This window comes from Aspergillus karnatakaensis (assembly GCF_047715665.1).
Source record: "Aspergillus karnatakaensis strain CBS 102800 unplaced genomic scaffold BJY04scaffold_26, whole genome shotgun sequence".
Lineage (NCBI taxonomy): Eukaryota > Fungi > Ascomycota > Eurotiomycetes > Eurotiales > Aspergillaceae > Aspergillus > Aspergillus karnatakaensis.
Window position 1 is genome coordinate 310,672 of NW_027395738.1, and position 21,833 is coordinate 332,504.

Below are 21,833 nucleotides of genomic sequence, written 5' to 3' on the forward strand. Positions count from 1 at the left end.
TCAGCCCAATGAGCATTGTCTTGTATAGTACCCAAGACCCTAGAGTTCTGTTTGTCTTGTTTGAAGACATGTGCATGATGTGCCCCAGGCCCTCAGCCCTGTCGGCGAAAGAATCCGTGGGGAATTAGTCAGGCGGGCAGTCAGTCAGTCCTGAGTAATCACTACAAATGCGCACCAGCCTCGCCGGTTCCCGCCAGCAACGAAGCCACCAGAAGGCAGAGGACGGCTTTGCTCCGGAGTATCAGGGGGGGGGAAATAATCACTGACTAAACTTCTGTAACCACCATGATCGTCATCATCGTCCCTTCACGACAATCCCTTCACAGTCCAGCCTAGACTGGAAAGCGGCCGCAAGAGCTGGAGCAATGGCAATCAATGGCGGCGAACCACTCTTGCGGCCCATCGTGTTCTCTCTCTGTCTTGTCTTGTCTTGTCTTAACTTACTCGGGCCCAGCGATCGCTGGTCTGTTCTAGACTGGAGCTGCAATCTACTTACTATATAATACTCCCAACTGCGCACGCTGTCAGTGCACTCACCTCCATCCAAATCTCAATCAGCAATTACACCAACAACAGTCAGAAACCAGAGTCGCCGACCGACATGAATCAGTACCCATTTTACCCTGGCCACCCCTCGCACCAGCAGCAACAACAGCAGCAGCCGCAGCAGCAACAGCAGCCACAGCAATACCCCCCGCTCTACGGCCTGCCCACTCCCAACCAAACCACTGCCAGTCAAGGCGACGACCTCCAATCCGCCTACGACCCTCTCGTTAGCACCCCCTCCCCTTCAAGCATATCCATATTCAATTCCACATCCATGCCTCCTCTCACCGTATCACATGAACAACCAACTAACCACCATACGCCAGTACCAACCCTTCGAGCCATCCTTCAATGTAAACGCTACCCCCAACCCACCGCGCCCGTTCGGCGCCCCGCAATCCCCGCCAGATAGCTACACGAAACATTCCGTTTCGAGCGCCGGCGCCGATCCTTTCACCGCGAGCCACTACCCCGGTTCAATCGAGAGTCGCGATGAGTTCTTCGCCGACCCGGGCCTGATCCGCAGCGATAGCGAGGATAAGGGAGAGGGTGGGGTGATCACCCCAGCGATGATGAAGAGGAAGGAGCAGAACCGAGCGGCGTGAGTTCATCACCATTTCCCTAATTACCAGGCAGCAATTCGAATCGCGGACTCTGAGAGCAAAATTTGGAAGTGCATACTAACAGACTGCTCGGTAACGAACAGCCAACGCGCCTTCCGCGAGCGCAAAGAACAAAAAGTCCGCGACCTGGAAGAAAAAGTCAGCCACCTGCAGCAAGAATCCAGCACCCTGCTCGCCGACAACGAGCGCCTCAAGCGCGAACTCGCCCGGTACTCCACGGAGAACGAGATCCTGCGCGCCACGGGCTCCACCAATTCCTCCTCCGGGAATCCCTCCAGCCCCAATCGTCGCTCGAACCCGCCGACGCCGACGACGACCGGCCCGCAAACATACACGCCCAAGGACTTCTACACGGATCTGGTTCCGGAGGGCCAGCAGGCGAGGTTACATCGCGTGACTTATTGTAAGGAGACTGGGGAGCGGTTGCTGGATACGGTTGCGGCGTGGGAGATGATTCAGGCGACGGAGGCGTTCAAGAGGGGGCTTTTGGATGTTGCGGCTGTGACGAGGAGGCTTAAGGGGGGTGCGCAGTGTGATGGGACGGGGCCGGCGTTTCGGGTTAGGGATGTGGAGAGGGCGATTTTGGAGGGGTTGAAGGAGGGGGAGGGGGGTGATGGGTTGCTATAGATTGGGATAGAGCAGGGTGAGGGTGAGGGTGAGGGTGGTTGGGTCCGAGGAGCTGGTATAGAGGAGGGACAGAGGGAGAATGGCCACGGTGTTGACGAGTCGATTCGACTGGAAAAGCTAGTGTTTGGATTTTCAGATTGCCTGTACCTGTTGGACTCCAGATTGTTGTATGGATGTATGATGTATGACTTGTGTTCGTTGCGTTCGCTTCTTTCTGTGCTTGGTCTCGTTCGTTTCTTGACTGTTGTGCTCTTCTGCGGTCTTTACCACCTGGATTCCGGGTTATTATGTATGGGTCTGATGGCTTTGCAACTGGGATTGGGATCGGATACTCCTCTCTGGAACTGTTGTTTGTTTTGCGCTGGCGTGATGGGCTGGGCTCTATGTTGATTTCTATATGCGTCGTTTGCTCTCTTGTTGTCATTTCATGATGCTTCTATGTATATACCACTGGGTCAGGGTCTTGAATCATTTCAGTTGGGCTTGACGCTAGCATACGTTGAAGCGTTCCTTGCCAATATTCCATTGATATTCGAATATGTTCTATATGTTTGTACATGGCTGTGTGTTGAGGAAGCCGATATCATTGACGTCAGTTCGCAGAGAGCCGTCATTTGACGTCCGGCTGGGCTCACAAGCTAGTTCAGCGGCCGTGACCTAGGCCTGCGTCTCAAGGCTCTGGCTTTTTTTCGCTTCCCCTTTCCGGCTTTGCGAGCCAGTTTTGACGGCGCATAGCTCGCGGACATGCCGTGGTTACCGTAGACCCTGGTTATCTTCCTGATAATGTCTCCTCTAATCCCAGTCGTCATCATCATCCTCCACCGTCGCAGTCTTCTTCCGGATACTAGACTTCACCGGCCGCTCATCCTCATCGTCATCACCCTGCTTCTTCAATCGCACATCACTCTCCTTGAGCGCCCCGATCTCCACAAGCAGATTCTCAAGATCTATTGCCAATAGTTAGCAATGAATCGCCCACTCAAATAAGCATAGCAGAAAGAGCAACAAACCCTCAACCCTCGTCCCCGTCCCCCGCAGCGTCATCAACGTCACAACCTGCCTCACAATCTCCCCATCCTTATACACCAGGATCGTGGGCGTATTGCGATCCGGATAGCCCTCGATACACATATTCCCACGGATCTCGCAGAACTTGATATCCCCAAACTTGGCCGCAAGGCGGCGCCAGATCTCCGACAGGAGCCGCGACTCGACGTTATTGCTCGACGACGATGTGAGGTTCACGCAGACAAAGCACGACTTTGAAGACTCGGTGACTTCGCGCGCGTAGTCAGGCTTTTGGAGCGGGTAGACCTGGTTGTGCACGGAGGCTTGGGTGATCGTGGATAGCTCGGCGAGGCGTTTCTGCCTGTTCCAGGTTAGAAACGAAACGGCAGTTAGATTCCCTGGCGTGATCTATTGGGGGCATCCAGTAGTGGAAATCTGGGCGGGATGCGCACCGGTATTGGTTCAGAAATGCCTCCTCCTCTTCATCCTCGAGCGCGTCGAGCTCGTCGAGATCTTTGTCCTCGAGGCGGTTTGCGTATGCTTTCCGCTCGGCTTCGATGAGGGCTTCTTGGATGAGGGGTTCTGGGTCTTGGGGCTTTTCGGGGATGATGCCGTGTTTGCGGAGAATGTCATTCCTTTAGATTATTAGGATTGATTAGATCTTAATGGCTCAAGGGGTGTTTTTGCGGGCGATGGACGAACCATTCTGTGTCTTCGTTGGGGTTCACTTCGACTTGCATTGTGGGCGGTTTGTGGGAGTGAGAGAGGCGGTATGGACGGATATTGTACAGTGTAGACTGCGCTCTTGTAGCTTTGGAAGTGCGACTGGAGAGAGGTGGTGGGAGAAATGTGGTATGAAGTCCCACGCAGATGTGTAGAAAGGTAGAGGGGTAGATTCGGGGACGTTATTAAGTCCGGGGATTTCTTGGCGGTTGGTTTAGGCTTCTATGATCGATGCTATCAGGTATCTACCGCCCGCAAGACTTTGTTTGAATATGTTTCTGGAGAAAAACTTAGAGCGGCGTTAGCCTTGGAGAGGACTGCTACTGAGGTCTTGGAGGTCTTCGAGGTCGCGGAGACCAGGGCGAGCAGGTTATAGGGTCAGAGAGGAATCTTGAGGCTTTGGGAGGAGGATGAGATTATATTTTCAGGAAATAGGAGAGACTGAACTCGGTCAATAAGGAGGATCCATTATTATTTGCGAACGCCGGGTTGGGCACGATATCTTGGTGGCTATTAAGTTTGATCTTGAGCTGCCTGGACATTATTTACGCTGAGCTTAGCTGTGATAGCTCCTCAGAAGGCCAGTAGTTTTCTCCTAGAACCCCATAGCTAGTTATACTATGCTTATAACCATTGCAGTTGGTAAGTGTTTGGATAGACATTGTGGAGGTGGTCCTGTTCTGTTGTTAGCTCTTGAAATCTCTACACTTTAAGCCTGGAAAAATCCGTGTGAACTGTTCAGAGATGAAGTCTCATGTATTATGTCTTCAACGACTATAGAAAAGTGATATCCGCATGCATCATGAATCAGCTTTTTACCAAAGATCCAGGCACAAAACAAACCGAACTCCATCGTAAGAGCAAAGAACCCAACAAAGAAAATGCCATGAATCTCAAATTCAATCCACATCCATCTCGTCTTGCGTAGTCCCATCCACAAGGATTCTGGTCCTCTTCTTCTGTCGCAACTTCTCCTCGCCGTGAACCCTGTTCGCAACCTTCGTCCCCTCCAACACAACCGGCCTGCCCTCCTCTCTCTCCCTGAGTTCCTTTCGGATAAGATGCTCTCCCTCCGCAACAACCTTGCGATCCGCCTCGCGCTTCCTCTCCCTCGCCAACTTGCCCGCGAGCCTCTTCTTCGTGAACGCCCGCTCCCGGCGCGATCTGATCTCCTCCACACGCTCCATGGCCTTGACGGTCGCGGCGACGAGATTGCGGTCGTACTTGACGGGAACGTTGCGCTTCTTGGCGAACTGGGAGAGGACCAGCGAAGAGTCGACGATCATCTCCTTGCCACTGGCGGCGCGGCCGGCCTTGGTCCATTTTAGCTTGCGGGGTTGACGCTTGAGCTTGAAGTTGGCGTGGCACTTTGAGCGACAGAAGCGGAAGGCTTTGCCGTCAAGGCGGACCATTTGAATGCCCTTGGAGGGGTACACGGGACGTGAGCAAAAGTGGCATGTTTCGACCCTGCAAAAGAAATTATGGTTAGCGTCACTGAATAAATTTGTGGATGTGACTGTTGAGTGTGCTGGGGCAGAAGAAGACAAACCTCATCTTGACGGTCCTTTGATCGAACGATCAGCGCCCGGTATGGAAAATGAAGTGAGATAGTTGATGCTATCTGGACCAGAAAGTCGGGGAGAAATTCAGTATCGACAAGCAGAAGTTTTGAAATTCTGCCGGCGCTAAGCCCCTTTGGGACTCGCGGCGGCGTTCCGAGTTTTTATCTCCAGGCCGCTTCTTCTTCCAACGTCACGCTAATTGCCCTGCGCTCTTCATCGAGTTCCTTCGTTTACATATTCTAACTGTTCGAGATGGCTTCGACTCTGGCTGTTGGCTTTGGTATCGCTACCGCGGCCTTTTTGGTATGATTTCTGATGGCGCGCATCTCCGCTTGTCCTGCTGACAGCTTGCTTCAGGGCCGTGCTGGTTTGGTCGCATATCGCCGCTCAAAGGGTGGTGTTAATGCTCTGGGAAAGGCTTACTACAAGGGGTTTGTTGCTGGGATCCTAATATGGTTGCGTACGGCTGCTAACGTGCTCAGTGGATTTGAACCCCGGATGAACCGTCGCGAAGCCTCTCTGATTCTCGAGCTGCCGTATGTCTACACTCCAGAGGAGAATTCTGTTTGGACACTGCTGATATTTGATAGGGAGCGTACTTTGAACAAGGAAAAGGTTCGCAAGAAGCACCGCCAGCTCATGTTGCTCAACCACCCCGATCGCGGAGGCAGCCCCTACCTCGCCACGAAGATCAACGAAGCGAAGGAGTTCCTGGATAAGCACTCATAATACTGGTCTACAATAGATCCTGCTGGAATCTATGGGATGCAGTTTAATTAGAGCGACCGGAAAAGGAATCCGATGGGGATCTGATACGAGCTAGTCAGGTCCCGTGTATAAATGATGTTTCTGGGTGCATAGCGTGGCGTTGGCTGGATTCGAGGATGGGTGCATATATAGTGCCACATCTACTACTCATTCTCAGAGATTTGTACTGTATATAATGGTGAATCGCCGCTCCTGAATTGATATTGTTCACATGTTTCACCCAACAATGAGTTCCTAGGTAGCAACAACGATGACTTGCCTCGGTATATCAGTGGTTGGGTGACAGGTCACGGACTCGTTGCAGAAGATGGCTGACGTTATCTTCGTGGAAGGCCAGATCAGCCATAATCCATGCTTGATTGAGCTGAATGAAGTCAACGGCAGCGCGTTGATGATCACGGGGTCTATGACTCCCAGCGTGGCACCCCACGGTTGAAAGTCAAAGGTCGTCAAGCTCAACTAACAATGGCGGAACAGTCGTTTCTTGCCAGGGTCCGCGCAAGCCACTTTGGAGCAGCGCGGAGAGTTACGGAGACATCTGCACCCGAAGAGGTCACCAACTCGTTCGCGCCGGGGAGTCGGGACTTGCGGAGGCCGGACGACTTTGGATGCCTGGACTCTCTGCTAGTTTTGCTCCGAGAGCCACTGCCACTGGAAGGCTGAAACTCCCCCTTCTCCGCTGCCGTTGGCCAGCTCGCACGTCGTTCCCCGTATCCGCGTATTCCTAGATTCAGGTTAACCCCGAGAGGCCCTAGGGAGCTTGGCTAGACCGGGGTTAAGGTCTGCTGGTGCATGCAACCTCCGGCAGAGGCAGCACCGTTAGTTGGCTACCTTGGGCTACTACTTTCTCTTCACCGTCATTCGTTCCTGGGAAATCGTCACTTCACGTTAGGGCTGTCATGACAATTTGTTGTTTTATCTTGATTCTTGTCCCCAAGCCATAGATAGTTTCTTCTCCTACTTCACCCTCAAGGTTGGTGTTGTTCGTTGCTGCAGTGTGGTTGCCACGTGCAGCAGATTGGGTAAGCCCGCCGCGCGTTGAATTCTGTCCCCCCATGTCATCATTCACTTTTTGCCTCTAAGTGCTGACATACATCGCCCACTCACCCCAGTCGCTCCTTCTGACGATTCTCACAGTGAGATCGAGGCAAAATCACAATTCCCGCCTCTGATTCCTTCCAATCAGACGAACATCCAGCAATTCCGAGCCCTCCGCCGCCTTGGATGGAAGCACCCCGCATTCGATATCTGACTTTGCTCCAGACGTACCCGCTGACATTACGAAAACTCCACACCTTCACGCATCGGGCGGTGCCTTGAGCCGGCGAACCCTTCTAAGCGGTCCCAGCATCTTGTTTTCTGATTACAATGGACGGCATGGGGGATGGCTCCAGCGGCATGGGCTACGATATGCCCATGCTCATGAACCAGCAGACTCCCCTCTTCGGCGCATACCCTCCCGACGGCTCTCCGGTGACTGCTTCGCTCCCGAATCCGACTTTTCACGATGACTCGATGGGCTTGGGCGATGATTCCAATGATGCTAAACGGCGGCGGATTGCGAGAGTGAGTCTCCCGGGTTTCGGATATGCTGCATCCGTGCTCACCTCTGACTGTACTCCGTTAGGCCTGTGATATGTGCCGGAAGAAAAAGATCAAATGCGATGGCAAGATGCCCAAATGCTCGCACTGTATCAACTACAAAACAGACTGCGTTTTCACTCAGGTCGAGAAGAAGCGCAATCCACCGAAAGGGTGCGTTTACACCTGCCCTACTACCTCCCTTGTCTTGAAGCGCCCAAGCGCTGACTACATGCTTCTTTAGCGCCAAATATATCGAAGGCTTGGAGAATCGCTTAGGGCGGATGGAATCGTTGCTTCGACTTTCTGGATTGCTTTCTGAAGATGATGGGAAGACAGACCTTGGGACTCTGGAGAAACGGTTGGCCGATCGGTCACTCTCGACGGGCGGCTTCAATAGCACCAACAGCCCCACGAGGTTCAATGTGCCGTCGAACAATCAGTCACAGCAGGCTAGCACATCACGGCATTCGACGCCTAGAATGGACTCGCACTCTAGTCCTCGCACTACCGCTACCTCCCCGGACTCACAGAAGGAATCAGAGAATGAGGTAGAGGGATTGTCGGATATGATGTGCTCTTTGGTGACGAACAACTGCGGCGAGACTCGATATATCGGTAAGTGCTATGGTCTCAAGAGTGAGTATAGCTGATTGGCTTCAGGGTCATCATCAGGGTTCTCGATCTTTTCGCCAAAGGGTATTCAATGGGTCAACGAAAAGACAGGCGACACCTCTTTCCAAGACATGATCTCGTCAGCGTATATCGACGACAACAAGTGGATGTATTGGAAACCCGAAATCTTCAGCGACATTTTCGCCCGCCGCGTCTTCAAACCATTACCCCCGAAAGAGGAGGCACTCTCACTTTTCCGAGACTTCTTCGATAACTTCAACTGCATGTTTCCCCTCTTTCACGAACCGACTTTCATGCACTTGGTCGAGAAACAGTATTCTCGAGACCCGTACGAAGGCTCCGGCTGGTGGGCAAGCATTAATGTGGTCCTTGCTATCTCACATCGACTGCGTGTCATGAGCAACCTTGTCCCTCATGAAGAAGACAAGAAAGCGTGGCTGTATTTGAAAAATGCCATGGGCGTGTTAACGGAGTTGACGATGCGAAATACTGACTTGCTAAGTGTGCAAGCTCTGTTAGGCATGGTGGGGTCTTACATTCTTCATGTCATGCAATGCATGTCTAACATTGTGTAGTCGCTTTTCCTCCAAGGAACACCTAATCCGCAGCCGTCGTTCTTCCTTGTCGCTGCAGCTATCCGCTTGTCTCACAGTATCGGACTCCACAAACGTGGTTCTGGTTTCGGATTAAATCCTGTGGAAGCAGAGCAACGGAAGAGGGTGTTTTGGATTGCTTATATGTTGGATAAAGAGTATGATTCCTTACACCCAGTGATGTTCGTTACTTAACCTTATTAGCATTTGTCTTCGCTCCGGTCGCCCTCCTGTCCAAGATGACGATGACATGAACGTCGAACTACCCAGCGAAGACCCTCCGGACAATATCGGCAATGTCCCCTTGTTTGACGGGAAAGGCAGGTTCAACCTGTTCCGCACGATGTGCCAGTTCTCCATTATCGAAAGCAAGGTATACAAGCGTCTCTACTCCGCACGGGCTTCCAGACAGTCCGACGGCGAGCTTTTGAACACCATTGGCGATCTCGACAAAGAGCTCGAGGAATGGAAAGATAGCATTCCCATCGACTTCAGGCCGGAACATGAAATAAAAACAGCACATACACCTCTTATTCTTCATGTTGTCGTTCTACACTTCGCTTACTACAATTGTCTGACAACAATTCACCGGATGTCTGTTCACCACGGGTATTGGACCAGTCGCCTGTCCAACTATGCGATCCAAGGTCTGAATGCCCGACCGCTGAATCCGAGAGTCTTTTTGTCGGCAGTTCTGTGTGTGACTGCTGCCAGAGCTTCTATCAATCTAATCAAGTACATTCCACAGGGCGATTTCGCTTGTGTCTGGTTGATACTGTACTACCCTGTCTCAGCATTGGTCACGCTATTTGCAAATATCCTTCAGAATCCGAATGACGCACGCGCTCGCTCGGATGTCAAACTGATGAACGTGGTGGTCAACTTCCTCTCCACGTTGGTGTCAGACGAGTCGAACGGCAGCATCAAGCGCATGCTCGGCGTCTGCGGCGAGTTTGAGCGAATCGCACAGGTGGTGCTTGACAAAGCCGAAAAGGACTCTCAATCGAAGAAGAAGCGGAAGGCCGGGCCCGATGAGCCTAGACAAAACCACGTCAGAGAAGCACCTGCCCCTCCCACTTCACAGGCGTCTGCGGCCAATGCACCGGCCACTACCATGCCTTTCTCGCCTCCGCCACAACAACCGCAGTATAACATCAACACCCAGGGTGGCTCTGGCCTGATGAGCGGGGCAAATCCTTTCACCTCAAACCAGGCTATGTCAGGCATCTCCAGTGACATTCCCGGGAATATGCCTACCATGCCTAGGGTCGGTCAAGATTTCTCTGAAATGCTCAGCCCGGGCACTCTGGACGGACTGAACTTCGGCGGCCAGCCACCTTTAACCTCCGCCGGCGACATCCCAATAACCCCCTCTTTCCAACAACCCTTTGTCCCACAAGATCTATGGCAGATGCCAATGACGATCGAATGGGACTGGGCCGACATGTCGACCAACTTCCCCGTGTTCGACTCAGCACCTAACCATTAGCGTTATGACGTAACGAAACCTCTCGGTTAATCAATACCCTCAAAAGAATTGTCGCTTGATGTCTTATCTTACTTGCTGGTTCGCGGATACACGGGGAATAGGCGGTCGGTTGAACAAGGCATTTATTGATATACTTTAGTCGTTTATTATTCGGCGCGGAGTCCAGGATGGCGTGTTTTTATATTCTGGGTTAGGTGCATCTGTGGTGTCGCATCTTACGTGTATAAAGTATGCTGCTTTAGTTGACACTCTACACTCTGTAGTTATGGTAATGGGCTAGGATAGGGGTATGGGTTAGATGTACATGAATATAATTCTCCTCTACCATGTATTAGATCGCGGTATAATAGAAGCAGGCTAGATATTTGGTACATACTTCAAGTCCGCAACGGCTTTTTGATGCAATATATATCTTCGGGTCGCTAATGCAGATTAAAACAGCACGCCGACGTAGTTGCATGATACCAAACGGTACAGGTGATATTCACTCGGCTCATCAAGCCGGACATCTGGTACTACTAGCCCAGGTGGAGAACAGTTCGACTTTTCAAAGCAATGCATGACCATGTGGCATGTCATGTCCACGGTGGCACGGCCTCGCCCCTAGAAATTTTCCATCAGATAACCACCCAGCTGCCAGGCCCACGTTCGCCTCCTCCAATTAAGCTAGAAGCTGTAGTACGTATAAGTTAGAACAGCAACCCCTCCCTCGCAGCCGCGATATCGGCCATCAGCCATCTCGGGCTCCATTCCCTATTGAATCGACCAAAACCCGGTCAGCAGCCACCCAGCCCGTCTATACTACGACTAGTACAAATAATGGTAAAATAGTATTCTACTCAGTTCTCACTCACTGACTCGGCTACAACGCACCAAGACCGGATCCCGCGGACAGCTCAGTGGATTCAGATTGACCAAGTCCACACCATGAGGTCACGTCGCAAGTGGCATAGAGAACCGCGAGTCGAGGATGAGATTAAGTGGCCAGTTGCGGATCCGAGAACACCCGCGTCCGAGTCGTATATTTTGCTCACGATGTACGTAAGTCCTGTTCTGCTAGCGAACGGCGTTGCCTGTGTGTTGTGGGCTGTGGGGGGGCGTCCGAGGACTGATGGGGTAAGGACTCCGGGTCAAGGTTTGGAGCTGAGAGAGTTGGGTAGACTAGGCTATGAGATGGTGGTTGAGCCCCTTGGGGGCTAAGAGGGGAGTCAATTTGAAGAGTTTGATGAGATATTGGTTGAGATAGAGATAACCTGGTCTATTCTTTATTGATTTAGAGTAACTCGAGAGAGGTGTGAGCTGCAGCTGCAACAAATAACGCACAGAAAAACGAGAGGACGGAAACTTGGCGGAAAGCTTGACATGAGATAAGATCTTATCTGATCTGGCATTCTACAGGCTGGATTCCTGACACCAGTGTCCACCACTCCACCACTGCTCTAGCGAGTCCCACCCTCGAAGCTTTCTCTTAGGGGGGAAAACAGCCGAAATGCAGGCTTTTCCTGATATATAAAGCTCCCAAGGCCAGCCGCAAAGCTTAGTTCTTTGATCGGCATTGAACTTCTCTTGCGACAATGGCTGCGGAACCGACTAAGATTCCTACTGCTGAGGCTATTCCGGCCCATGAGGGCCAGCCGGAGAGTCAGTTGTCGGTGGAGGATAACCAGAATCAGGACCAGCAGGATGGTGTTCGCGTTGCTGAGGCTGTGACTGCCTCGTGGTCTAAGAAGTCGCTGATCATCACTTATGCTTGGTGAGTAGACCATCTGGTATCATGGAAACGCTCTGAGAGGATTAATGGCTAACGAACATGGCCTCAGCATGTGGTTCTTGTACTTTGTCAATGGCTTGCAAAACAGCCTTACGGCCAACTTGGGCGCGTATATCACGAGTGAATTTTCGGCTCACTCGTTGCTCACGGTGATCAGTGTCGTTACTAGTGTGATGGGTGCTGCATGCTTGATGCCCATTGCAAAGGTTCTGAACTTATGGGACCGTACACTGGGTATCTGTATCATGGTGCTGATCGCGATCATGGGCTTGATTATGATGGCTGCTTGCAATAACATTGCAACATACTGTGCCGCCCAGGTTAGTTTTGCAGAATCAGCTCGGGCAAATAGGTACTGATTGTTTCAGGCCTTCTATACAGTCGGCTTCACAGGTGTCATCTTCTGCGTCGACGTTTTGACCTCTGATACCTCTTCCCTGAGAAACCGAGGTATCGCCTATGCATTCACCTCCTCGCCCTATATCATCACTGCTTATGCAGGCGCGCCTCTGTCGAACCGATTTCATGAATCGAACTGGCGCTGGGCGTATGGAACCATCTGCATCATTCTTCCGATCGTGGCAGCGCCTTTGATTATAACCTGGGAAATGGCCAAGCGCAAGGCAGACAAGGAAGGTCGACTTCAGTACAAGCCCCGAAGCACTCGCACTTGGTGGCAAAGCGTCTGGTTCTATGTCATCGAGTTTGATGGTATGTTGACAGTTTCCCCAGCTCAGTCCGGTACCATCCACTGACAGTGTCTTTCTGCAGTTATTGGCATCTTCCTGATGGTCGGAGGCTTGATTCTCTTCCTCACTTCGTTCAACATTGCCGGAAACACCGAGGGCGAGTGGAAATCCGCCAAAATTATTGCAATGATGGTTGTTGGCTTCGTAGTGCTCGTTGGTTTCATTGCCTACGAGAGATGGGGCGCTCCCAAGCCGTTTATACCTTATCATTTGCTTGTTGACCGCACTGTCATTGGCGCTTGTCTGCTGGACATCACCTACCAGGTCTCGTACTACTGCTGGGCCAGTTATTTTACCTCCTTCCTCCAGGTTGTCTACAACACCAGCTTGACCCAGGCAGGATACATCAGCGCCATCTTCGACTTGCTGGATCCTATTTGGCTGATTGGCTGCGGTTTCCTCATCCGTGTGACTGGCCGCTTCAAATGGATTCTGATGTGGGCCGTGCCGCTCTACCTTCTAGCCAGCGGTTTGATGATCTATTTCCGCACGCCGGGCCACAGTGTCGGCTACATGTGCATGTGCCAGATTTTCCTGGCTGTCGGTGGTGGCACCCTGATCCTGATCGAACAAGTTGCGGTACTGGCTGCCTCTAGCCACGAGGAATACGCTGCCATGCTGGCCTTACTGAGCTGTTTCGGCAATATCGGCGGTGCTGTAGGAAGCAGTGTTTCTGGAGCTATCTGGACAAACACACTCCCGCAGAAGCTGAGGGAATATCTCCCAGCCGAGACCCGTGACTCCTGGTCAGATATCTATGAATCACTGGATGTGCAGCTCAGTTATCCTGTTGGTTCGGCGACCCGTACTGCGATTCAGAATGCGTACGCCGACTCTCAAAGGTATATGATGATTGCCGGTACGGCACTGATGGGTCTCTCCATCGGCTGGGTTTTGATGATGAGAAACATCAAGATCAAGGGCAATGAGGATGTTGCGAAGGTGCTGTTCTAGAGTGAAAGAGCGAAATCATGTGTGTTATCACAGTTATAGGAGTATGTTGTGTGGAATAATTCGTCATGGCTGTTGTCATTCATAACGAGAGTGAATCTATAGCTTCCCTCAAGCATTGTATAATATAATCATCGATCGTTGCAAGAAACCTAAGAATCAGCTTGAGCTGCTGTAGTGGATGCGATGACGAACCTTGTAACGATTGCCTTCCTTGGGATTCTGGCTGAGTCAGCCAAGGTCGGAACGGCGAAAAAACCAGGGCCGAGACGAACCTCGCAAAGGCGGACGACACCAGCAGCCACCAGCTCCCGCCAACTCCCCCAACCCTCATCCCATTGACTCATTGCCTCTTCCAACCTGCCTCGCAAGGGCTTCTATGGCTTGCGCTCCTCATCATTAAACCTACAACCCCCATTTCCGCTCCATCCTTCCTCCACCCTTAGCCTCTGGGCTCACCGTCCTCGACCATGGCCAGCTTACTCCGACGGCCAGGCAATCTTGCTAATTACTCGAGGAGAGCCGCAGATCGCATCTTCCGCGCCGGACCGCTACATGCGCATATACCCAAGTCAAGATTACCGTCTGTCCTTGCAGCACAAAGTATAAGGGGATATGCTACGCGGAAAACGCCCCCGAAGGCCCCGAGCACCCGACGATCATTAGCCGCGCAAAATAGCAGTCCCAAGCCTGCTTCCGAGCAAAAAGAATCTTCCAACACACCCGAGGCTCAAAATGAGCCTGCCAAGACGCCCGAGGGGCAGAGCGAAACCCCTAAGACGCCTGGGGAGCCGAACGAGGAGACCGAGGTCAAGCTTAGCCCGGAGGAGCAGAAGAACCTTGACTTGTTTATTGAGAAGATGAAGACATGGGTTCCAGAGTCACGGCAAGAAAAGCTCCAGGAGCTGAGGGCCAGGTTGCGGCAAGAAGGTTTAACTCCGGAGGTGCGGGATTTCATCCAAAGGCACATTATCGAAAAGACGGAACCGACGATGATGGACTATATGAACATCCATCAGCACATGATTGAAAAGCTGGAAGGAACCGTCTGGGAGAGACTCAAAAAGCGGGCAGAGGACAAGGAGCAAAAGCAAGACGAGCAGAAGAGTGGTGAGAATAAGAGCAAGGATGAAGGTTGGGGATCGTCAGCAAACTTCAACGTGAAAGAGTTCAAGATTGACCCCGCAAGCTTCTTGATTAGCTCGATCATCTCCTACTACATGTATCGCAGTATCTTCCCCGGCGAGAGCAGCAAGGAGATTACATGGCAAGATTTCAGGAACAACTTCTTCGATAAGGGCCTTGTAGAGAGGCTCACGGTTCTCAACAACAACCGAGTTCGTGTCGAGCTTAATCGCGAAGCCGTGGCCCGAACTTATCCCGACTCGCCCGCTACAAGCCAGAACTTCAACTATTACTTCAGCATCGGATCTGTCGACAGTTTCGAGCGCAAACTCGAGAACGCGCAGGATGAGCTCGGCATCCCTAGTTCCGAGCGCATTCCTGTTTCCTACGTTGATGAAGTGCCTTGGGGCGCAACAATCTTGTCTTTTGGTCCTACTCTCCTTATGGTCGGTACTTTTGTGTGGCTCTCAAGGCGTGCTGGACGCGGCGCCGGCGGTAACAGCGGTATTTTCGGAATCGGCAAGAGCAGAGCCAAGCGCTTCAACCACGAATCAGATGTTAAGGTCAAGTTCTCAGACGTCGCTGGAATGGATGAAGCCAAGGTCGAAATCATGGAATTCGTCAGCTTCCTTAAAAGTCCCGAGAGGTTCAAGAAGCTTGGTGCTAAGATTCCTCGCGGTGCAATTCTCTCAGGACCTCCCGGTACTGGTAAGACATTGCTTGCCAAGGCCACTGCTGGCGAGTCCGGTGTCCCTTTCTTCAGTGTTAGCGGTTCTGAGTTCGTGGAGATGTTCGTCGGTGTTGGTCCCTCGCGTGTCCGTGATCTTTTCGCCAACGCCCGCAAGAACACCCCCTGCATTATCTTCATTGACGAAATCGATGCCATCGGTAAATCCCGAGCTCAGAAGAGCTTTGGTGGTGGTAATGATGAGCGGGAGAGCACGCTGAATCAGATTCTGACAGAAATGGATGGTTTTAACACTTCCGACCAGGTGGTTGTTTTGGCTGGTACCAATAGGCCCGATGTTCTTGACAAGGCTCTTATGCGTCCTGGACGTTTCGATCGACACATCGGTATTGACCGTCCTACGATGGATGGCCGCAAGCAAATTTTCCGCGTTCACCTGAAGAAGATTGTCACAGACGAGAATATGGATTACCTCACTGGCAGACTTTCTGCTTTGACCCCCGGTTTCGCTGGTGCCGATATTGCCAACTGTGTTAACGAGGCTGCTCTAGTTGGTACGTACCCTTGACTTTGATTCACTAAAACAGGAAACTAACATACATCTAGCTGCTCGTGCAAATGCGGATCGTGTGACAATCAAGCATTTTGAACAGGCTATTGAACGTGTCGTCGGCGGTCTGGAGAAGAAGTCGGTTGTCTTGTCACCTGAGGAAAAGCGTACTGTTGCTTACCATGAGGCCGGCCACGCTGTCTGCGGTTGGTACTTCCGCTGGGCTGACCCCCTGCTGAAGGTTTCTATCATCCCCCGTGGACAAGGGGCGCTTGGTTATGCTCAGTACCTCCCCGCCAACGGTGACACCTACCTGATGAACATGAACCAACTCATGGACCGTATGGCCATGACCCTTGGAGGCCGTGTCAGCGAAGAGCTCAACTTCGAAACCGTCACCAGTGGAGCCAGCGACGACTTCAACAAGGTCACTCGCTTGGCCACGGCTATGGTCACAAAGTGGGGAATGTCCCCTAAGCTGCGCTACATCTACTACGAGGAGGATCCCAACCAGCAACTCCACCGCCCCTTCTCCGAGGAAACCGCCAAGGACATAGACATCGAAGTCCGCCGCATTGTTGACGAAGCCTACCAAAAGTGTCGCACGCTCCTCACCCAAAAGAAGAAGGAGGTCGAGCTCGTCGCCGAGGAGCTCCTCTCCAAGGAAGTCCTCAGCCGCGACGATATGGTCCGCCTCCTGGGCCCCCGCGAGTGGCCCGACTCAGGGGAGTTCGCGAAGTACTTCGACGGCAAACACGGACAGACCATCGCTCCCCCGGAACCCACAATGGAAAATCAAGCTGAAGGAAAAGACGAATCACCGCTGCCCCCCTCATCCTCATAGAGCCAGCCATGAAAAAGAGATATCTAACTAACTACCAATAAGTGAAATGTCTGTGTCTGCTATGATTTGAGCTTCTCCATTTTGCATCTACCTCATCCTATCATATAAGTACCTTTCTTGGACCTTGTATTTATTCCCTTTTTTTCTTCTTTGACTCTTTTCCTTATCTTCTCCCCTCATGTCATGAATTCTCTCTCCCTCTCTCTCTCTTCCTACATACCTACCTCTCTCGTCTCGCGGTGCTGACACCGGTATTGTGCAAACAATATTCTGTACCTGCACCGCATCCCATATCCATTCGTTACCTCGTCTTTGCATTTTTGCCTCAAGCGTCGGGTGTAATGTATCAGTGTATAGTAGGTAGCTTATACGGTCAATTTCTTTGTTAGATTAGTACGATTGCTACGCTACGTAAATGGAAGTGGTTGAAGTAGATTATTGTATTTTCCACATATGGTATTCACAGGCCGTATCTCAAGAACAAGAGTAGAGACTTAGATGATCACGAAATCCTCCAGTAGATAGCTTAGCAGTAAATTGAACAAACATAAACAAACCCAGATTGGTATCCACTCCACTCCTACCCGAAGGACGAAACAAAAGACAAAAGACACCCAGGAACGAATAACGAACATGATAGAGGAAGAATATAAGACCCATGTCCAATTAAAAATGGTAAATCCGCAGTTCCAGCCTGGTAACGCAAAGAAAACAGAACCACATCTCATCTCGCGTTCACTCCTCTTTGACCTCAGCTTGGACAGCCTTCTTCTTCTTGTTCTTGGTACCCTTGTAGCGAGGTGCGACGGAGAAGCGAGGGATGAAGCGACCAACACGGGCTTGGTATTCTTGGTACTCGGGGTATTTGCCGGCGCTGATGGATTCGGTGAGGCGGGTGCTTCCATGGAAGATGAGAAGGAGGCCAAAAACGCCGAGACCAGTCCACTGGAGGAAGTGTTCGGTGCGGTAGCAGTTCCAGAGGTACAGAGTGAGCCAGATGGCCTGTTCGGAAGCGAAGTTGGGGTGGCGGGAGAGAGACCACAGGCCGCTAACGACGAAGCCACGCTCAAGATCCTCGGGGCTGTACTGTTCCTTCAGCTTGCCGGGGATGCGGGCGGTGCTGTTGTATTCCTTCTTGGCATTCTGGAAGTTCCATTGCTGCTGGTCGGCGATGGTTTCGAGGAAGAGGAAGACGTAGATAGCGCGGGAGAAGACAAGGTCGGCGAGCTCGAAGGCTTCGCCGCCAGGAAGGCGCGAGAGGAGGAGGAAGTTATAGGTGGGCGCGGTGATCAGGAGGAGCAGGATGGGCTGAATAACGCTGATGAAGGTGATGTTGAAGAGGAAGAAGACGAAGCGGTTGTTGACCTGGGATCGAACGAGGGCCCAGCGATAGTCTTCGGAGCCGATGCTATAACCACCTTTGCGCCAGTAATTGTAAGTCAATCGAACCTAGATTTGTTAGCATTATGGGCAAGGTTGCGGAACAGGGGAAAGCATACACTCCAGAGAACAGAAATGAGAGCAACACTGTCCAGGGTCTGAGTGGGCAGGTCTGACAGACGCGCCCAAACAGCGAAATGGACATTAAACACCGAGGGCAAGATCGACCAAAAGCGATCGACCTGCGAGTAGTTGCGGTTGATTTCGGAAAAGATGATGAAAAGAATAGAGATAGCGAGTGTAAAGGCAGTTGCAGTCGCAAGAGGGTTGGTTGAGAGGTAGATGCCTTTAAGCGCATTTACATCTTTTGCGACAACAGCAAGATGCAGCTGTTCAGGAAGCGCAGCAACTTGCGACAAAAAGGGTCGTACAGCATGGTTAAAGGAGACAAGGTCTGCAAGAGACTTAATCTCAGGAAGAGGGAGGGGCGTAGTAGCCATAGTGACAGAGGGAGCAGCTAGAGACACTTGACTGCGAGTAAAATAATCCCACATGAGAGAAGAGAAGAATGTCTGGGACAGTAGATGGTAAGTGTAAGGAAGCACAAGAGAGCACAACGCAAATAAACAGAAGTTATGGCTAGAGCTTGGAGTACGCTAAGCCATATTAGGAAGTATAGCTCTTCACTCAGACTTTAGTTTATTGGCTGGTAGACCTGCGCCTATAGTGGACCTGGGCACACTGCAAGTCTGCAAGTGCACAGTGCTGAGTGGACTCTCCCCCCGCCATGCGGCCTTCAGGCAGAAGCAGTCCCGTGACTTCGCATCATTTTCGCGTTTCGACTTTTGAGAGATGGGATTCAATTAAGGCAATACTCCGTACTCCGTACGCATCTATACCGATCAGGACCATGGGGTGAAATGGCGCCTACAAAAGTCCTCTGTGTGGCAGAAAAGCCCGCAATTGCCAAAGCTGTCGCCCAGCACCTGTCTGGAGGCCGATTTACAACCGTAAGTAAACGCGAGACGGGTTTACAGGACGCTGGGCTCACCAGAGTAGCACGACATCACTGGACATCGTTATGTCAAGAACTATTTGTTTGACTTCAATTTCGGTGGTCCATTGGGGAACTGCTCCGTCACAATGACCAGTGTCCTTGGACATTTGACCAACTTGGAATTCCCTCCCCAGTACGCGACTTGGATGTCTTGCCCACCGGCCGCCCTATTTGAAGCTCCTGTCTCGATAACTGTGGATGATGTATGTTGGGTCAAGTTATGACCGATACGTCGAGTGCTGACTGCAGCCGAGGACAAAAAACCGATTGCACAAAACATCATGACGCAAGCTGAATATCACAAATTCCTCATCATATGGACTGATTGTGATCGAGAGGGAGAGCATATCGGCACCGAGGTGCGTGATCAGGCGAAGCAAGGAAATCGACGGATCATCGTTAAACGAGCGAAATTCAGCAACACCGAGAGAGCGTATGTCTCGTATACTTTGTTGCACCCCTGTGCTAGTTGCTAACTTTCATAGCCATATCATCAACGCTGCAAGGGAGCTGATTGAACTCGATGAGCGTCAAGCCAATGCCGTGGCAGCGAGAATCGAACTTGATCTTCGTATCGGGGCCGCTTTTACTCGTCTGCTCACCCTCCAGCTTCAAAATATGCATGCGAGCTTAGCAAAGAATGTCCTGAGTTACGGTGCGTTATTTACAGTCAGTAGCGCCCTTCTACCGCTAACATGTCCCTCTTCTAGGATCCTGTCAATTTCCTACGTTAGGATTCGTGGTTGATCGATATCTACGAGTAAAAAGATTCAAGCCAGAAAGCTTCTGGGGAATCAAGGTTATTCATAAGCGAGACGACATCAAGGTAAACTTCCTCTGGAGCAGAGTCCACCTCTTCGACAGAGCCGCAGTGACGATGATGCTCGAGCGGTGTTTGACGGCCAAGACGGCCAAAGTTACCAATGTGAACCAGAAGCCGACCAGCAAATGGAGGCCTCTACCGTTGACTACCGTTGATCTGCAAATGATGGGAACAAGGTTTCTGCATATGGACAGTACGAATATCATGAAAGTAAGCTCAGCCACACCATGCGTTTCCACTGAATTGTCCTGCTTATAACTTCAGGTTGCAGAAACTCTCTACACAAAGGGCTTCATAAGCTACCCCCGGACGGAAACCGATCAGTTTGATAAGGGTATAGACTTGAAGAAGCTCGTCGAGAAACAGCTGCCGGACCAGAATTGGGGACAGTACGCTCAAGGGTAAGATATCATCTATCCATCAGATGCACCAGCCACTAATAATAATGTATGGTTAGTCTCCTCAATGGTAACTTCAGAACTCCGCGTGCAGGTCGACACAATGATCAAGCCCATCCACCTATTCATCCCGTCTGCTGGGTCTCTCCCACCGCGTTGCAAGATGATGAGCGGAAAGTATACGAGTTCGTTACCCGGCGCTTCCTCGCTTGCTGCTCAGAAGACGCCAAAGGTCAAGCAACCGATGTTGAAATTCTGTATGGCGAGGAAATGTTCCACGCCAGGGGTTTGATTGTTTTAGAGAGAAATTACCTTGACGTCTATGTCTACGACAAGTGGGAAAGTACCCAGCAACTACCCAACTACCGAGTGAGCGAAGTCTTCGAACCCACAGAAGCCAATATGTTTGACGGAAAGACAACTCCTCCAAACTACCTAACGGAACCCGAACTGATCGGACTCATGGACGCTAACGGAATTGGAACCGACGCTACAATGGCGGAACATATCAAAAGGATCAAAGAACGAAGCTACATTGGTGTACATGCGCGAGGGGGTGGTCGAAACGCAACTAAGGTTCTGATTCCCACTCGTTTGGGAATTGCATTGATCCTAGGCTACGAGGACATTTTTGCCAGTGTTCCGGATAGCCCGTCCTTGAGCAAGCCCTTTCTCCGAAAGCAACTGGAAGTGGAGATGCGGAACATTTGCAATGGCAGCATGCTGCGTGGACAGTTTGTGGAACAGAACTTGGATATGTATCGAGAGATATTCATTCACACTCAACGACGGATGAATATGCTCAAGGCTGCTTTCCGAAAGTACATTGTCGAGGAGCAGAATGTGTGATACTCTAAGCCCCTCTCTCCGCCAGCCACCGTTCTCTACGATAACAGGATATGATCCAAAAATGACAAAATCCTTTTATTTGTGGATTACAACAACATGCTGAACAATAATCATGACCAACAACAATCATCAAAGCCTGAACCGAATCAACAGAGCAAAGTCAATCGAAACAAGGATATATCCACGAAAAAGGTCTGTACCCCTAGAGACAAGGGCTATGACATCAGGGTTTGTCTTCAATAGCGATGATCAGTGCGCGACGCGCGCATTGATTCATTGTAATCCCAATCATCCAAGAAAGCGGATCTAAGTTCCCTGTGAAGCCTCTCGAGGAAACCCAAACGACGCGAAAATATCCTCTGACTTAATGCACTGGGCTGAGCATATTCCAGAGGTCGGGCGTTGGGCGGGGCAACCTGAGCAAATATAGTCACCGGAGAAGACGGCGGGACAACGGGAGGCGTCCGATCATTTCGGGGTTGTCGTCCTGTC

The 21,833-nt window shown here is 51.3% G+C and overlaps 9 protein-coding genes across 9 annotated transcripts; 6 read left to right on the forward strand and 3 right to left on the reverse strand.

Moving 5' to 3' along the window:
* Positions 1–365: 365 nt before the first annotated feature.
* On the forward strand, positions 366–2,015 carry rsmA (putative bZIP transcription factor (Fcr3)). The gene is made up of 3 exons (XM_073720813.1): positions 366–772; positions 873–1,147; positions 1,253–2,015. The coding sequence occupies exons 1-3, from the start codon at positions 602–604 to the stop codon at positions 1,794–1,796; spliced, it is 990 nt and encodes a 329-aa protein (XP_073570935.1). The 5' UTR covers positions 366–601; the 3' UTR covers positions 1,797–2,015.
* Positions 2,016–2,326: 311 nt separating this feature from the next.
* Positions 2,327–4,275, reverse strand: BJY04DRAFT_189962 (phosducin family protein). Its single transcript, XM_073711452.1, has 4 exons — positions 3,507–4,275; positions 3,257–3,439; positions 2,807–3,165; positions 2,327–2,743 (listed from the first exon to the last, which is right to left on the reverse strand). Exons 1-4 carry the CDS (start codon positions 3,542–3,544, stop codon positions 2,589–2,591), a joined length of 735 nt encoding a protein of 244 aa, XP_073570936.1. The 5' UTR covers positions 3,545–4,275; the 3' UTR covers positions 2,327–2,588.
* On the reverse strand, positions 4,256–5,292 carry BJY04DRAFT_189965 (ribosomal eL24 family protein). Its single transcript, XM_073711453.1, has 2 exons — positions 5,077–5,292; positions 4,256–4,994 (listed from the first exon to the last, which is right to left on the reverse strand). Exons 1-2 carry the CDS (start codon positions 5,079–5,081, stop codon positions 4,427–4,429), a joined length of 573 nt encoding a protein of 190 aa, XP_073570937.1. The 5' UTR covers positions 5,082–5,292; the 3' UTR covers positions 4,256–4,426.
* pam18 (putative mitochondrial DnaJ chaperone (Tim14)) lies at positions 5,097–6,070 on the forward strand. The gene is made up of 4 exons (XM_073720812.1): positions 5,097–5,392; positions 5,447–5,520; positions 5,572–5,625; positions 5,680–6,070. The coding sequence occupies exons 1-4, from the start codon at positions 5,342–5,344 to the stop codon at positions 5,816–5,818; spliced, it is 318 nt and encodes a 105-aa protein (XP_073570938.1). The 5' UTR covers positions 5,097–5,341; the 3' UTR covers positions 5,819–6,070.
* Positions 6,071–6,791: 721 nt separating this feature from the next.
* Positions 6,792–10,527, forward strand: atrR (transcription factor atrR). The gene is made up of 7 exons (XM_073720816.1): positions 6,792–6,830; positions 6,995–7,423; positions 7,485–7,612; positions 7,683–8,056; positions 8,102–8,598; positions 8,650–8,825; positions 8,872–10,527. The coding sequence occupies exons 2-7, from the start codon at positions 7,226–7,228 to the stop codon at positions 10,154–10,156; spliced, it is 2,658 nt and encodes an 885-aa protein (XP_073570939.1). The 5' UTR covers positions 6,792–6,830; positions 6,995–7,225; the 3' UTR covers positions 10,157–10,527.
* A 1,203-nt stretch (positions 10,528–11,730) lies between these two features.
* Positions 11,731–13,630, forward strand: BJY04DRAFT_207766 (siderophore iron transporter mirB; the record flags this gene model as incomplete). Its single annotated transcript, XM_073713899.1, has 4 exons — positions 11,731–11,909; positions 11,977–12,247; positions 12,296–12,638; positions 12,699–13,630. The coding sequence occupies 4 exons, from the start codon at positions 11,731–11,733 to the stop codon at positions 13,628–13,630; spliced, it is 1,725 nt and encodes a 574-aa protein (XP_073570940.1).
* A 167-nt stretch (positions 13,631–13,797) lies between these two features.
* On the forward strand, positions 13,798–17,274 carry BJY04DRAFT_65186 (ATP-dependent metallopeptidase FtsH/Yme1/Tma family protein). Its single transcript, XM_073720811.1, has 2 exons — positions 13,798–15,994; positions 16,047–17,274. The coding sequence occupies exons 1-2, from the start codon at positions 14,098–14,100 to the stop codon at positions 16,832–16,834; spliced, it is 2,685 nt and encodes an 894-aa protein (XP_073570941.1). The 5' UTR covers positions 13,798–14,097; the 3' UTR covers positions 16,835–17,274.
* A 295-nt stretch (positions 17,275–17,569) lies between these two features.
* BJY04DRAFT_218644 (DUF1295 domain protein) lies at positions 17,570–18,714 on the reverse strand (the record flags this gene model as incomplete). Its single annotated transcript, XM_073716363.1, has 2 exons — positions 17,570–18,283; positions 18,334–18,714. The coding sequence occupies 2 exons, from the start codon at positions 18,712–18,714 to the stop codon at positions 17,570–17,572; spliced, it is 1,095 nt and encodes a 364-aa protein (XP_073570942.1).
* A 420-nt stretch (positions 18,715–19,134) lies between these two features.
* Positions 19,135–21,704, forward strand: BJY04DRAFT_228020 (DNA topoisomerase 3; the record flags this gene model as incomplete). Its single annotated transcript, XM_073718749.1, has 7 exons — positions 19,135–19,224; positions 19,274–19,474; positions 19,526–19,704; positions 19,757–19,926; positions 19,982–20,304; positions 20,359–20,495; positions 20,552–21,704. 7 exons carry the CDS (start codon positions 19,135–19,137, stop codon positions 21,339–21,341), a joined length of 1,890 nt encoding a protein of 629 aa, XP_073570943.1. The 3' UTR covers positions 21,342–21,704.
* Between the last annotated feature and the right edge of the window lie 129 nt (positions 21,705–21,833).